This window comes from Eretmochelys imbricata, chromosome 7, assembly GCF_965152235.1.
Source record: "Eretmochelys imbricata isolate rEreImb1 chromosome 7, rEreImb1.hap1, whole genome shotgun sequence".
In the NCBI taxonomy this organism is placed as follows: domain Eukaryota; kingdom Metazoa; phylum Chordata; order Testudines; family Cheloniidae; genus Eretmochelys; species Eretmochelys imbricata.
This window is the reverse complement of record NC_135578.1, coordinates 124,396,637-124,409,940: the sequence shown is the minus strand read 5'-3', so window position 1 is coordinate 124,409,940 and position 13,304 is coordinate 124,396,637. Positions and strand designations below refer to the sequence as shown.

Genomic DNA, 13,304 nt, shown 5'->3' with positions numbered 1-13,304 from the left:
CTGGGCTGAAGGCAGGAAGCACTGGGGCTGGGGGGAGACCCTGGCCTGTGTTATGTGGGAGGTCAGGCAAGAGGACCATAATGGTTGCCTCTGGCCTTTACCTCTAGGAACGACCGGGAAGAGCAAGGCTGTGTTGTTATTTCCCAGCCAAGAAGATACGAGCAGGTGCCCAGACAGGCCTCGGGATGCGTCGGTGATCTCTGATAGCTGCATGGCACATGGCCGAGGAGGTGTTTTTTTACTCTGCTGGAACAGGGCATCAAGGCAAAGGGTTAGCTATTGAGCAGCAAGAATTTCAGAGGCCTGGGCCTGACAGGCTGTAATTTAGTATCTGAGGCACTGGGTGGGGGTTGGAGGGGAGAAAGTGGCGTGAAGTGAAATCAGAGCGCTGTTGTCTTGGCAGCAGTCTAAACACGCTTTCACCTGCTGCTAATTCCCCTCTGGGTTCCAAGGCTGCCGCTCATCTGAACAAAGAGGGGAGAGGAGTGCGGGGCGGGGGGTATGAATGTTCAGTGGGATGATGGTCAGGTCCGTGTGCAGCTGTGAGCATGGCCCAGCTCCCGAACACGCTGCAAATGGGATGGTAGCTGGTGCACGAGCCTGGAGAAGCTTTAAGTGGTCTGGAAGAAATGGGGGGGTCTGTCATCATGTGGGAGCTACGGTTCTGGGGAGACAGTGCTGAAAGCGCCCCTCAGCGCCGCGGCTCGAGGAAAACACGGGGTCTCTGGCCGGGTCTGTGACCCCTTGCAGATCACACTCCCCACCCCACATGCACACTTCAATTGCTGGCAGTTGGATGGATGGTTATGGTTCCTGGCGCTGGAGACGGCGGTGCTGCCCCTGACTTGCTGCGCCATGCTGCCTGGTGTGTCTCCTGCCCCCTGCTCAAAATCTAGTCCTAAACTATCTGCTAAATTACCCCAAACACCCTGCAGTGGCCAGCCTCAGTCCCTGCGAAGCTTTTCTGTTCCACACTCCGGAGCAGGGGCTCTCAGCCTCTCCGGACTATTGTACTCCTTTCAGGGATCTGACTTCTCCCCACGTTTCACCTCGCTTAAAAACGACCCGCTTACAAAATCAGACCTAAAAATACAAGTGTCCCAGCGCACTGTTCCCGAAACATTGCCAGTTTTCTCATTTTACCGTATAATTGGAAGTTAATCGATTGGAATACAAATACTGTAGGTACATGTCAGTGTACAGTGTATGGGGCAGCATGAACCAGTCATTGTCTGGATGAACTTTTAGTTTGTACGGACTCCGCTAGTGCGTTTGATGTAGCCTGCTGTAAAACTAGGCCAATCTTTAGATGAGTTGCTGTGTGCCCCAGCAGACCTCTCCATACCCCAGGGGTATGCATACTCCGGTGAGAACCACTGCTCTGGAGGCAGTTTGGGCTAGGTGCTAGGGCTCCAGTGCACCCAGCTCCGCCGTGTGGCACTGACGAGCTGCCTGGGCCAGGTACGTCCCCTGTCAGAGCCTCTGCCTTCCCGTCTGGAGATAATGGCTCCAGCCTCCCTCCCCGCCGGCCGGGCTGGGGCTCAGTGAAGTGCTTTGCTAGCCTTGCACTGTTGTTATCAGAGATTCCGAGGCCGAAGGGCCCATTGTGATCATCTCCTCTGACCTCCTGTGTAACACAGGCCAGAGACCTGCCCCGCAATAATTCCTGGGGCAGAGCTTCGAAAAACATCCCGTCTGGATTTAACAATGGCCGGTGATGGAGGATCCACCTGGCTCTGGGTAAATTGTTCCAATGGTTAATTACTGTCACCGTTAAAAATGTCTGAGTGTGTCTAGCTTCAGCTTCCGGCCATTGGATCATGCTCAACCTTTCTCAGCTAGACTGCAGAGCCCAGCAGTAAATATCTGTTCCCCATGTAGGTGCTTATAGACTGTGAGCAAGTCAGCCATTAACCGTCTCCTTGTTAAGCTAATTACATCGAGCTCCTTGAGTCTGTCACTATCAGGCAGGTTTCCTAATCCTTTCATCATTCCCATGGCTCTTCTCTGACCCCTCCAATTTACCCACATCCTTCTTGCACCCTGGGCATGGAGAACTGGACACACAATCCCAACAGCGGTTGCACCAGGGCCAAATCCAGAGGGAAAATCACCTCTCTGCTCCTACTCGAGAATCCCCTGTTTATGCATCCTGGGATCACATTAGCTCTTTTGGCCACAGCATCGCACTGGGAGCTCATGTTCAGCTGATTCTCCACCAGGACCCCCAAGTCTTTGTCAGAGTCCCTGCTTCCCAGGGGAGAGTCCCCCATCCTGTAAGTATGGCTGATGCTCTTTGTTCCTAGGTGTATGCCATATTAGCTTTAGTAAAACGCATATTGTTTGTTTGCTTGCACCCAGTATTCCAAACGTCCCAGATCTCTCTGAATCAGTGACCTGCCCTCTTCATTATTTACCAATCCTCTAGTCTTTGCGTCATCTGCAGACATCAGTGAAGACGTGTGTTTTCTTCCAGGTAAAAATGTTAAAGAGCCGAGGGCCAAGAACTGATCCTCTCGGGACCCCACTGGAAACACACCCGCTTGATGATTCCCCATTTACAGTGACATTTGGAGACCTATCAGTTAGCCAGTTTTTAATCTGTTTAATATGTGCCAGGTTCATTTTATATTGTTCAAGTTTTTTAATCAAAACGCCCTATGTTACCAAGTCAAACACCTTACAGAAATCTAAGTATATTACGGCAAAACGATTACCTTTATCAACAAAAGCTGTGAACTCATTAAAAAACACTATCAAGTTAGTTTGACAGGATCTATTTTCCATAAACCCATGTTGATTTGCATTAATTACATCACCCTCCTTTAGTTCTTTATTAATTGAGCCCGGTATTGGCCACTCCATTTATCTTGCCTGGGATCTATGTCAGACTGACAGGCCTATAATTACCCAAGTCATCCCATTTACTCTTTTAGAAATTGGCACAACATTTGCTTTCTTCCAGTCTTATGGCATTTCCCCAGTGCTCCACAACTGAACGGACCAGCGAGCTCCTCAGCAGCTCTTCAAAGCTCTTGGATGCAAGTTGTCTGGAGCTGCTGATTTAAGAATGTCTGACTTTAGTTGCTTCTGTTTAACATTCTCCAGAGATACTAATGGAATGGAAAGAGTTAGCATCACTATATGATAGGGTGACCAGACAGCAAATGTGAAAAATCGGGATGGGGTGTGGGGTAATAGGAGCCTATATAAGAAAAAGACCGAAAAATTGGGACTGTCCCTATAAAATCGGGACATCTGGTCACCCTACTATATGAAGAGACTGCTTCATCTGGCTTTGCCCCCAAATACAGAACAGAAATATTTATTGAACACTTCTGCCTTTTCTGCATTATTGATAATTCTACCATTTCCATCTAATAATGGACAAGTACCATTGTCAGGATTCTTTTTGTTCCTAATGTATTCAAAAAACTCCTTCTTGTCCTTAAGTCTGCTGGCCATAGATGTCACCTTGTGTCTCTTGGCTTCCCTTATCAATTTTCTACAATTCCTAACTTCTGATTTATATTCATTACTATCAACTTCCCCTTTCTTCCATTTGTTATGTATTACTTAGTAATACTTAGTGCCTTGAGTGTGGGGGACTGGACTAGATGACCTCTCAAGGTCCCTTCCAGTTCTATGATTCTATGATTATTTTTATTTTTTTACATCTGCTTTCACTTCCCCTCTAACCCAGGTTTTCTTTTTAACCAGCCCAACCTTCTTCCTCAATTGTGGCTTTTGAGTCATCTCATCAGGTGTTCTTAAATGATTTCCATTTATTCACATTTTTCTGATTAAATTCTTCCTCCCAGCTGATTTGGCTCACAATCATTTTCAGCTTTGTGAAATGGGCCCTGTTAAAGAACCAAATGTATCTATATTACTTGTCTAGTCTTTATTCTGCTTGCACATTATAAATGTGACCAGCATGATCACTTGTACCTAGGCTACCATTAATTTTTAGGTCTGTGATCCGTGCTTCTATCTGTCAGGACAAGGTTTAATACAGAATTCACCCATGTTGGCTGTAGCTCTTTTTGAGTTAGGAAATTGTCAGCTAGAATGTTTAGAAACTCCATGGTTGTTTTAGTCCTGGCTGCATGATACCTCCAGCATATGTCACTCTCACTAATCACACAGTGCTTTTTCCTACACACTACCGGTAGGTGTGTAAGGAGCCTTTTAGGGGCTTATTCCTTCACCCACTCACTTCCCTGGTCCTTCTCGCATGAACAGAGAGCAACAATACCCGAAGTCCAAAGGTGCAAACAATTCAGTGTTTATTGGGGTGAACTTCCAGCAAGCATGATTCCAGTTTCCTTCCTTGGTGTCCCCCTTCCCAGCTCTGACACCACAGAGCCTTACCTGTGTCCCTGTTCCCATTCCCCCGCTTAGCAAAACAAGAGTCCAATTTCCCCACCCCATTCCCTGTTCCCATTTCCCCGCCCCCCAACTCACTTCCTGATTGACTGCAGACTATACAGTAAAACTTGAGTTCTGCTTAGCTATACCTTAACCAATCATTTTACTGAAATTTAACTAACCAATCCTAACATATTGGAACATGATTATTTAACCAATTATATCCCACCACCTCAATTAGTTTACACCCAGCAAAATTAATTATACAGCAGGCAGAAACAATCACAGAACCAGACAGAGATTATACAGACAAACAATAGGGAAATGGGGACTACAATGATAGAACAACACAGAAATGAGGATTTCACATCCCAGCTATTGATATGTGAGTTCTTACCAGACAGTGATTTTGATTCTTTCTTTTATACCTCTATAACTAGCTAAGTGATAAGAATACACCTAAATTCTTAGAGTATAGGCCTTTACAGACAGGCCTGAATATCTATATCCTAACAGAGCCGGATATGTTCCCTGTTCCCTGGTGTGGTTTGGGGGTCTGTGGACTGCCTCTGGTGCTTTATGTGTTAGGACATTGATCCATAAGCAGAGAGGATAATTTTCTTCCAAGATATCAGTGACTTGGAACAGTTGATGTAATTTTTGATGTAGAGTCCCCTGGCCTAAGAGTGTGGGGCAGAACAAGACTGTTTGATCAGACAAATCACTCTAAAGATGCTAACGATCTAAGATGATCTGTCCATGCTGCGTAGTTGCAAATTACACAGTATTGAAAAACCTGGCGTGGGACACCACCAACTTCCTACGTCCTTGGTGAGCAAGCTCAGCAGCGGCAGAGCTGTGTGTGCCGCGTGGGCCCTGGAGCCCAGGGATTGGGAGTTGCCTGGGATCCTGCAGTCCGAGGCTTATGTCTTGTCTTTCAGACTGGGAGCTCTTTGGGTCAAAGCCTGCCATTTGCTTCATGTGTGCAGTGTCTGGGACAGTGGGGCCCTGCTGGCTTATATATTCCAGCCATGTAAATGTTACGGCAGTTTAAAATGAGGTCCTGATAGGTGGGAGTCTGAACCCTGAGAAACCCCTAACTCAACAACCCCAAAATTGCACCATTAACTCTACCCTCGCTTCTGACGTGGCACAGTCTGCATCTGTGGGTGCATTTTAGAGCAGTTTGGAAAATCAGCACTCAGACATAAAGCTCTGGCGTGTGTGCGTGTGTTTCCTTCTAACCCTGAGTCCGATTGGGGCAGTCAAGTCCGTTATCTCTGGAACTCTGCACCTGCCCTGGGCTCACAGCCTTGCTGAACTGCTGCTTGGTCCCCATCCTGCAAGGGGATGAGCAGCCTCTGTGTGCTCAGTGCCTCGGGTTACTCCCCTCCTGGCAGGATCTGGCCCTTGTTCCTGGGAGGGCGGGGGGCAGGAATCCAAATGTCTCTGCCCACCTGGTGCCTTTGCTGGGCCTGCTGGGAGCTGGATGCGCTGCTGGGTTTCGGTTTAATCAGCAGGGCAGGGAGCGTCTATTCATTCCCACCGAGGCATTCATCAGTGTCCTAGTAACCTGCCCCCCAGCCCCCTCGCACTCAGGCGCACACGGCTCCATAGTCGAAGGAGCCAGGCAATCTCAGCAGCTGAATGGGGTTTTGAGCTGTGTAATTATGAGGCTGTACCGGTCGAGTTGGAACTCATTAGCCATTATCAGCCATTTCAGCAGCACAATGCCACCACCCCAGGCTGCACGGCCTCAGTGTCTATACACGCTGCTGAGGGGCTGGAGTCCGTCCTGCCTCTGACCTCAGCCCTCCCTCGGGCCCCGCGCTGTGCAGGAACCCCAAGGGCAGGTTTGGGGCACCCTGCAGCTGTTCTACCAGCCAGGTGGGGCAGAGCCATCGAGTGCAGGTGTTGCAGGGTGCTGCCCGCAGGGAGGTCAGAGCCTGGGGTCCCGGTTTGCTCCTTTGCTCTGGGTGAGGCCCCAAAGGCCGGCAGTAGCCAGGAGACAATGCACTTTGACCCCTTCAGTAGCCTGGGGGATGGCATTGCTGCAAGGGAGCTGTGTCCCGCCCTCCTGGGCCGGGAGTAGCGTAACTGGGCAGAGGTAGCATGGGCCTGGTGGGGAAGCACCCAGGCTGGTTGTAGCCCGCGAGGGGGGACCCGTAACTGGGGAGGGCTCCGCCCTGGCTTGCTAGCCGGAGTTGCAGCCCTGCAGGTCATTGATTGCAGTGGGGCAGGTGGGGCTCATTAGATGCCACCTTGACTAGCAGGGAGGTGGGAGTAGCCCGGTGTCAGGGGAGCTGGGGCTCCTGCAGGGGTACCCAGGAGTGCCCTCACTGGCAGGGGAGACACTGACCCCTCGGGGATCGTGGGAGGTTTGCCTGGAGTTGGGTGGGGGTTTCTCCACTGGCAGACACACAGTGGCCATCTCTGCACCAGGAACCAGCCAGCCTTCCCTGTCCTCCTAATCCCCAGTGGGCCTGTTTAAAGGGCCCCCAAGACAAAGGGCCCCGTCCTGGCTTTAGGTGCGTACCTACCGCTCCTGGGTACGGACGCTTTCCTCTACCCACGGTTCTAGCTCTACAGGACCTGACTAGGGCGTCAGGCGCTTCCTGCTCCGTGTGTGTGTGTCACACCAAAATGGTGGCCATATTAATTGGTGCAGTGGCTAATGACAAATAATTTGCATGCAGAAGGCCTTTCCCACCAGACTGTAGCAGCTAACTGTGGGGCCGATATCGGGCCTAGCAAAGATGATTTTGTCTGTGTGGCCCCCTGGTTCTACTCACAGGTGCTGCTCTCAGGGTGGTGCCGAGTACAAACACTCCCCTTCTCTGCTCTGTGTGTGTCTCAGCCGGAGCCAGGCTGGGTGGGTGTTTGTCTGTTGCTGCCCCTCATTCCCACACTCTCCTGACACCTGGGAATGAATCAGCATAGCCTCTGGACTTCAGGAGGAGCGACTGAGCCCCCGGCAAGCCAGGATTGCAGCTCCCCTTGGAGTTCTGGCTGGCTCTGAGCCCCACGTCTTTTGTGGGGGAAACCTGACTCCAGAAGAAACAATGGGGTTTGTGTTAGTGTCTCTTGCATGGGAAACTTTAAACGCAGTTTATTTCCCGAACAGACGTTTCTGGGAGCTGCTTTGATACCACTGAAAACAAACCTAGGGCAGTGTGCTGGGTTTGTGTGGGGGGGAGCCCAGGGCTCCCAACAACTGCAGTCTGTATGGGGGAAGGGAAACACTTTCATTGACTCGAAAGCCCTGGCAGTGCCTGCCAGTCTCCAGTGCAGACATTCCAGGGGTCCAGGCGGCTCTCCCTACAGAGGCTTGTTGCAGGGCAGCTGGGGGAGGCTGAGAGCAAGGTGTGATGTGACTCGAGTTTTGTGCCGTGGTATAAACCTGGCTCTAAGCTGCGGATAGGCACGCTGCGGGGCCTCCATGCTAATTTGTAGGAGTTCAGAAACATCTGTGGGTCCGTGCGTCTGGGTCTCTGCAGACGCTCGATGTTTGCTGCATCGGTTCAAGGGGACGGCGTTCCAGGGCTTTGTTGCACATATAGTGGGCAGCTGTTGCTATTCCTGAGCCGGTCATTGCTTTTGTGAGAGCGACATTATCCCCCGCCACCCAGAGAGCCGCACACATGTGTGGGGTGGGAGGTGGGTGCAGGGAGCTGCCCTGCTCCTGCCCACTCTGCATTCAATGCCATTGAAGGGGGACAGATTAAAAACTAATACATGGCAATGCTTTTACACACGGCCCACAAGGAGCCTGTGGAACTTGCTGCTACAAGATCTCGTTGAGGCCAAGAGCCAAGTGACGGCCATTGGCATGGATAATGGGTGTGACATTACATTCCACATTCCTTATGAAAATATGCTTATGCTATGAATATGACATAACTGAGATATACTTTTATGCAAGATGGCTCATGTGAGATCTCATTGGAAAGGTTATGATTTACTGAATTGGATTATCCAGTCTGTATGCCTCTGTTATTTCTATATCTGAAGTAAGGAATATTGGCTATGTATCTGTATTTCAACTATGCTGCTTTGGGTGATGCCCACTGCTAACACTTCAGGTTCAACAATGGAAAAGCCAGACAGGGCAGATGGCCCATCAGCAAGGACAATAGGCTGTGAAAACTTGGCCTTCCTGTGGACCCTCCATACTGCCCCTGACTCATGGACGCTGTGATTCTACAGGGTCAGGTGGTCTTGTCAAGTTTGGGAAACAAAGGATTCCCGTCTTATGTAAATCCTATTTAAGGGTGGGGAGAAAGGCAAATAGGGCTCCTCCTCTCCATGGCCTGTCTGCCCAAGAAGAAAAACTGACGGCAAGGGGGGAGTCCAGGCTGAGACAGGGGTCCTGTCTGAAAAGGACTATACCTGGAACTCTGCAACGTTTCTGTGGTTCAGACTGCCTACAACAATGTCTAGAGCAGTGGTTCTCAAACTTTTGCACTGGTGACCCCTTTCACATAGCTAGCCTCTGAGTGCGACACCCCCTTATAAATTAAAAGCACTTTTTTTTATCTGTTTAACACTGTTATGAATGCTGGAGGCAAAGCGGGGTTTGGGGTGGAGGCTGACAGCTCATGACCCTCCACATAATAACCTCATGACCCCCTGAGGGGTCCCAACCCCCAGTTTGAGAACCCCTGATCTAGGGAGAGAAATACTATTTGTCACCAATTTCTTTAGTGAAACTAGCTTTAGTTTGCGTGTTTGATTTAATTTGCTTAGTAATCTGCTTTGTTCTGTTTGTTACCCCTTTTACCACATAACATCTGCCTTTTATAGTTAATAAAATTTGTTTTGTTTATTATTAAACCCAGTTTCTGTAATTTCTAACTGGAGGAGGGGTCTTAAGAAGTGTGCACACCTCTCTCCACACTGAGGGAGGGGGCGAATTTCATAATATATCTGTGGGTCTGCCCCCCAAGGGAGAGGACAGCTGAGCGCTGGAGCAAGTCCCTGAAGCGGAGTCTTCCCAGAGCTGATCTGCAGCTGGGGTGGCCCTGCCTGTGTGTGGGTTAGAGGAGCCCTTAAGGGCCTGGCTCAGCAAGACAGGTCAAAGGGGGCCCAGGCTGGCAGAACAGGTAGACTCAGGGGTATTTCGGCACATCAGGTGGCTTCCCACTGTGACGGATTGGACCCCTTGGGAACATCCAAAGCCAGACTAACAGCCGGGCTGTTGAGAAGGGCTGTAAACCCTCCTGCTTCGGGGCGTTAGCTGACCATTAACAACTGGCCATTTGGAGGAAACGTTCCCCGCAGGGGTCCTCACACCTTCCCAGACAGCAGCTGGTGCTGGCTGGTGTCTCAGACAGGAATGCGGGCGAGCTGCCTGTTTCCAGGTCCATGGAGAAGCCCTGTTAAATCTAGCTGTGGTCTGGCGCCTGCCTGCCTCTGGGGGGCCTCAGCCCCCCCCACCCGGCCAAAGCACTGGCTGCGGGAGCCCAGGGCTCCGACCCTGCCGTACATCGCCCCCGTTCGCTGACCGTCCCTTCTTCTCTCCTCAGGGAGCTGAACGGGAACAACATCACCCGGATCAACAGGAACGACTTCTCGGGGCTGAAGCAGCTGCGTGTCCTGTGAGTCCCCTGCCCCGAACGCTAGCGTGGGGGGCGCCTGCCCCCTCTGCAGCAGTGTCTGTGATGGGGGGTGCTGCCAGGCCTGGCTGGGGCTCAGCACTGCCTGGGGCAGAGGCCTGACCGGGCCAGGGCTGACCCAGGTGGGACTCAGCCTTGGGAGGCTGGTGCCGCTAAAGCCCAGGCTAACGGAGAACTGGGGCAAGCGGGGGAGGCGAAGGGCTGCTGGACCTCACCAGGTCCCAGGCTCGTTGTAGGGCCTGTGCTGTCGGAAAGGTGGTTCGGGGGGCTCAGAGGTCACTGGCCTGCTGGGTGGCTTGGGCTGGGAGGCGGGCGACTCCTCTGACGGTAAAGGGGGCTGGGATGAAAGGGACGGGGGGGAGACCAGAAACAGTGAGCGTGAGCCTGAGGGCACCTCCCGGGAAGGGGGCTGGGTCTGCTGCCGGGTGACCCCAGTATCCTGGAGGGACTTCGGCCCTCGCCCTCCGGCTGACTCGCTGCCGACAAGGCTGCATGCCCTCCACGGGCGCGGAAAGCGGGTGATGGGAAAGGGCGCGGCTGGGAGCTGCTCTGCGGTGCACCTCCGACGGCACTAAACACGAACGTGATGCCAAGGAGGAGCCGTGTGACCGCGAGTGGCCTAGCTGGGGCACCGGTAGGTGTCTGAACAAAGCAGCCCTTTCCCTGGCTGGCTCCCAGTGATGCTGATGGGAGGTGGCTGGGGTCTCTGTGAAGGTGGCCCCTGCTCCAAGGGAGCGTGGCAAGGCCTCGGCCCCCCCTGACACGGTCCATTGCACCCCTAGAATGAGCATGCCCTGCCCAGCCAGTACCCGGGCAGGTCCCCAGGCTGCTGTGCGGGGGCTTCCCATGGATTGCCGGCGAGCGAGCGCTCTGCCCTCGGTGTGTCTCGGCTCTGACCTGTTCTCTCTGCCTCCCGTTTCCAGGCAGCTGATGGAAAACCAGATCAGCACGGTGGAGCGGGGAGCGTTCGATGACATGAAGGAGCTGGAGCGGCTGTGAGTACCTGGGCACTGCGGGACGGGGACGGGACGGGGAGGGGGGAATGGCCGTTATTGCTGCAGACAGCAGAAGGGTCGGTGGTCCCGCGGGCTGCTGGGGAGGACACTGGCTGTGCTATCGTGTGGGGGGGATTTGGGTGCAGCCCACTGCTCTCCCTGTGCTGGCAGGGCCTGGCACTGCTCTCATGCTCTGGAGAAGAGAGAGCACCTGACTGCTCTGAACTGAGCTCCTTCTGGCTGATCCAGGACCAGCCTGAGCAAAGACCCTGGTGGGGATGGGAGAGCATAAAGAGAATTGGGTGGGGGTCTGGAGCAGACCCTTGTCCATCTCTGCTCTCCAGTACAATTCAGGTGCCAGCAGGATAATCTGGGGGGCAGGACTCCTGTGGGAATGGTCGAAGTCAGACCCCGTTTGAGGGCAGGGCATGGCAGTGTCTCGGTGTGGTGCTGTGCTGCGGGACAGGCCCTGCTCTCTCGCTAACACAGACGGGTGGCTGGAGGACAAACCTTTCTAGACCCCAGCTGCGGAGCTGCCCGCCGTTTGTACTCAGACGCTTCCCAATCTGCTCCTCTTCCCTCGTGGATCAAAATAACTCCTTAGCGATGCGCTTAAGGCGTCTGTGAGCAAATCAGCCACAAGCGCAGCTGGGACCTCACCTAACAGCTCCTTCAGTGCCGTGCAAAACCTGCACCAGCTCAGGTAGGTCTTGGCAGCCGAAGTGCTGCCGCGGACACCCCGCCTTAGGCTGTGACCCCGTCCGCTCTCTTCCGGGAAGCAGAGGCAGGGCTGGAACGGGCAGCCTCCAAGGCTCACACAAGCGTGGTGATGACTCAGGAGCGGACGTTCATCTCGAATCAGAACTGACTCACGTTCCCGCAAGGCGCCGTGCTGCAGAGTGGAGCATGCGGCTCGGTGGGGGCCCTGTCCCCTCTTAGCGTCCGCATGCACAGCAAAAAAAACCCCCCAAAACCGCGTGACAGCATGGCTCAAACTCAGAGCCTGGCTCAACTGACTTGGACTCTCATGACAGGGCTAAAAATAACAGTGTGGACCTTCCTGCTTGGGCTGAACCTTGGGCTCCGAGACCCTCCCCCATTTTGGGTTTCAGAGCCTGGGCCCCAGCCCGAGTGGGAACAGCTGCCTAAGTCAGCTGATCTGGGCTCTGAGACTTGCCGTTGCAGATCTTTTTCGCAGTGTAGATCTAACTTAGGGCTGAACCCAGTGTCACTAGAGGGTGCTGTGCTAAAGGAGGTGCTCCACCTTTCAGGTGAGCTAGAAAACTGAAATTGTGACTATTAATGATCCCGCAGCACCTTTCACAGGAGTAGGGGTGTCCTGTCCAAAGTCCAAGTTGTGCAATTATATTTTGCCTCTTTGAAACTGCAGGGGATTTTAATCGGAGGTGGTCTTCACTTTCTGTCCTAAACTGCAACGTCGTGTTGCTGGGTGCTTTTTTAAACAGCTGCTTGTCTTGCCCCAGAGGTGGCTGCATGTAATGGTGGAGGAAATCAGATACAACCGATACTAACGGTGTATATGTAAAGTACTGCGAACAAGGGTGATACCTGTTCTACTTCAATCGTTGCTAGATAAAGAGACTCGGCAAACTGACTGAGCAGTGGCTCACCAGGCAAAGCTGCAGCAGATATTGTCTGTGCACCCTCTGGAAGGGGACCCCACATATGAGCCTGAATAAGGCGTCAGTTTTTACCGGGGAGAGTAACTGGCCATTGGAACAGATTACCAAGAGCTGTGCTGGATTCTCCGTCACTGACCATTTTTGAATCAAGCTGGGATGTTTTGCTAAACAATACACTTCTGGTCAGGAGTCGGTGGGCTGGAGCAGTGTCTACAGTGCGGGGCTGAGAGCCACTGAACCAGACTGTCACTCCTGGATATGATGGAAACCATGGCAAGCCGGGGAGTGCGGCAGCCCCCCAGCACCCCTAGTTCCAGCCCCTGTGTTAGGAGTTATTGTGGGGACGTTCTGTTGTTGGTGCTCTCCAGGGGGTCAGACTAGGTCAGTGGTTCTCAACCTGTTTGCCATTGCGAGCCTCCTGTGTAGCTCTCTGTGTGTTACATGGGCCGCATCCACACAATAGGTATCCTGCCTGTGTGGCCCTGAGGAGGTCCCATGGGCTGCAGCTGTGTGCTGATCGGGCCGTGGGTTGAGAACCAATGGACTGATCACGATGGTCTGCTTTAGACACATCCCTGCAACCCTCGTGTGTGGCCGCTCCTCTCAAACTGAAATCAGTGCCCAGGCAAGGAAACAAAGTCTGTTTCTCAACCAGCTCCGTTAAACCAGAGCGACTTCTG

The 13,304-nt window shown here is 52.7% G+C and overlaps 1 protein-coding gene across 1 annotated transcript in view; it reads left to right on the top strand.

The window, feature by feature from the left end:
• The window catches only part of SLIT1 (slit guidance ligand 1), a 154,388-nt gene that overhangs the window by 15,027 nt on the left and 126,057 nt on the right, over nucleotides 1-13,304 (top strand). Inside the window, exons 2-3 of the mRNA XM_077822884.1 lie at nucleotides 9,897-9,968; nucleotides 10,910-10,981. Coding sequence (XP_077679010.1) covers nucleotides 9,897-9,968; nucleotides 10,910-10,981 — 144 coding nt within the window. The remainder of the gene's footprint in view (nucleotides 1-9,896; nucleotides 9,969-10,909; nucleotides 10,982-13,304) is intronic.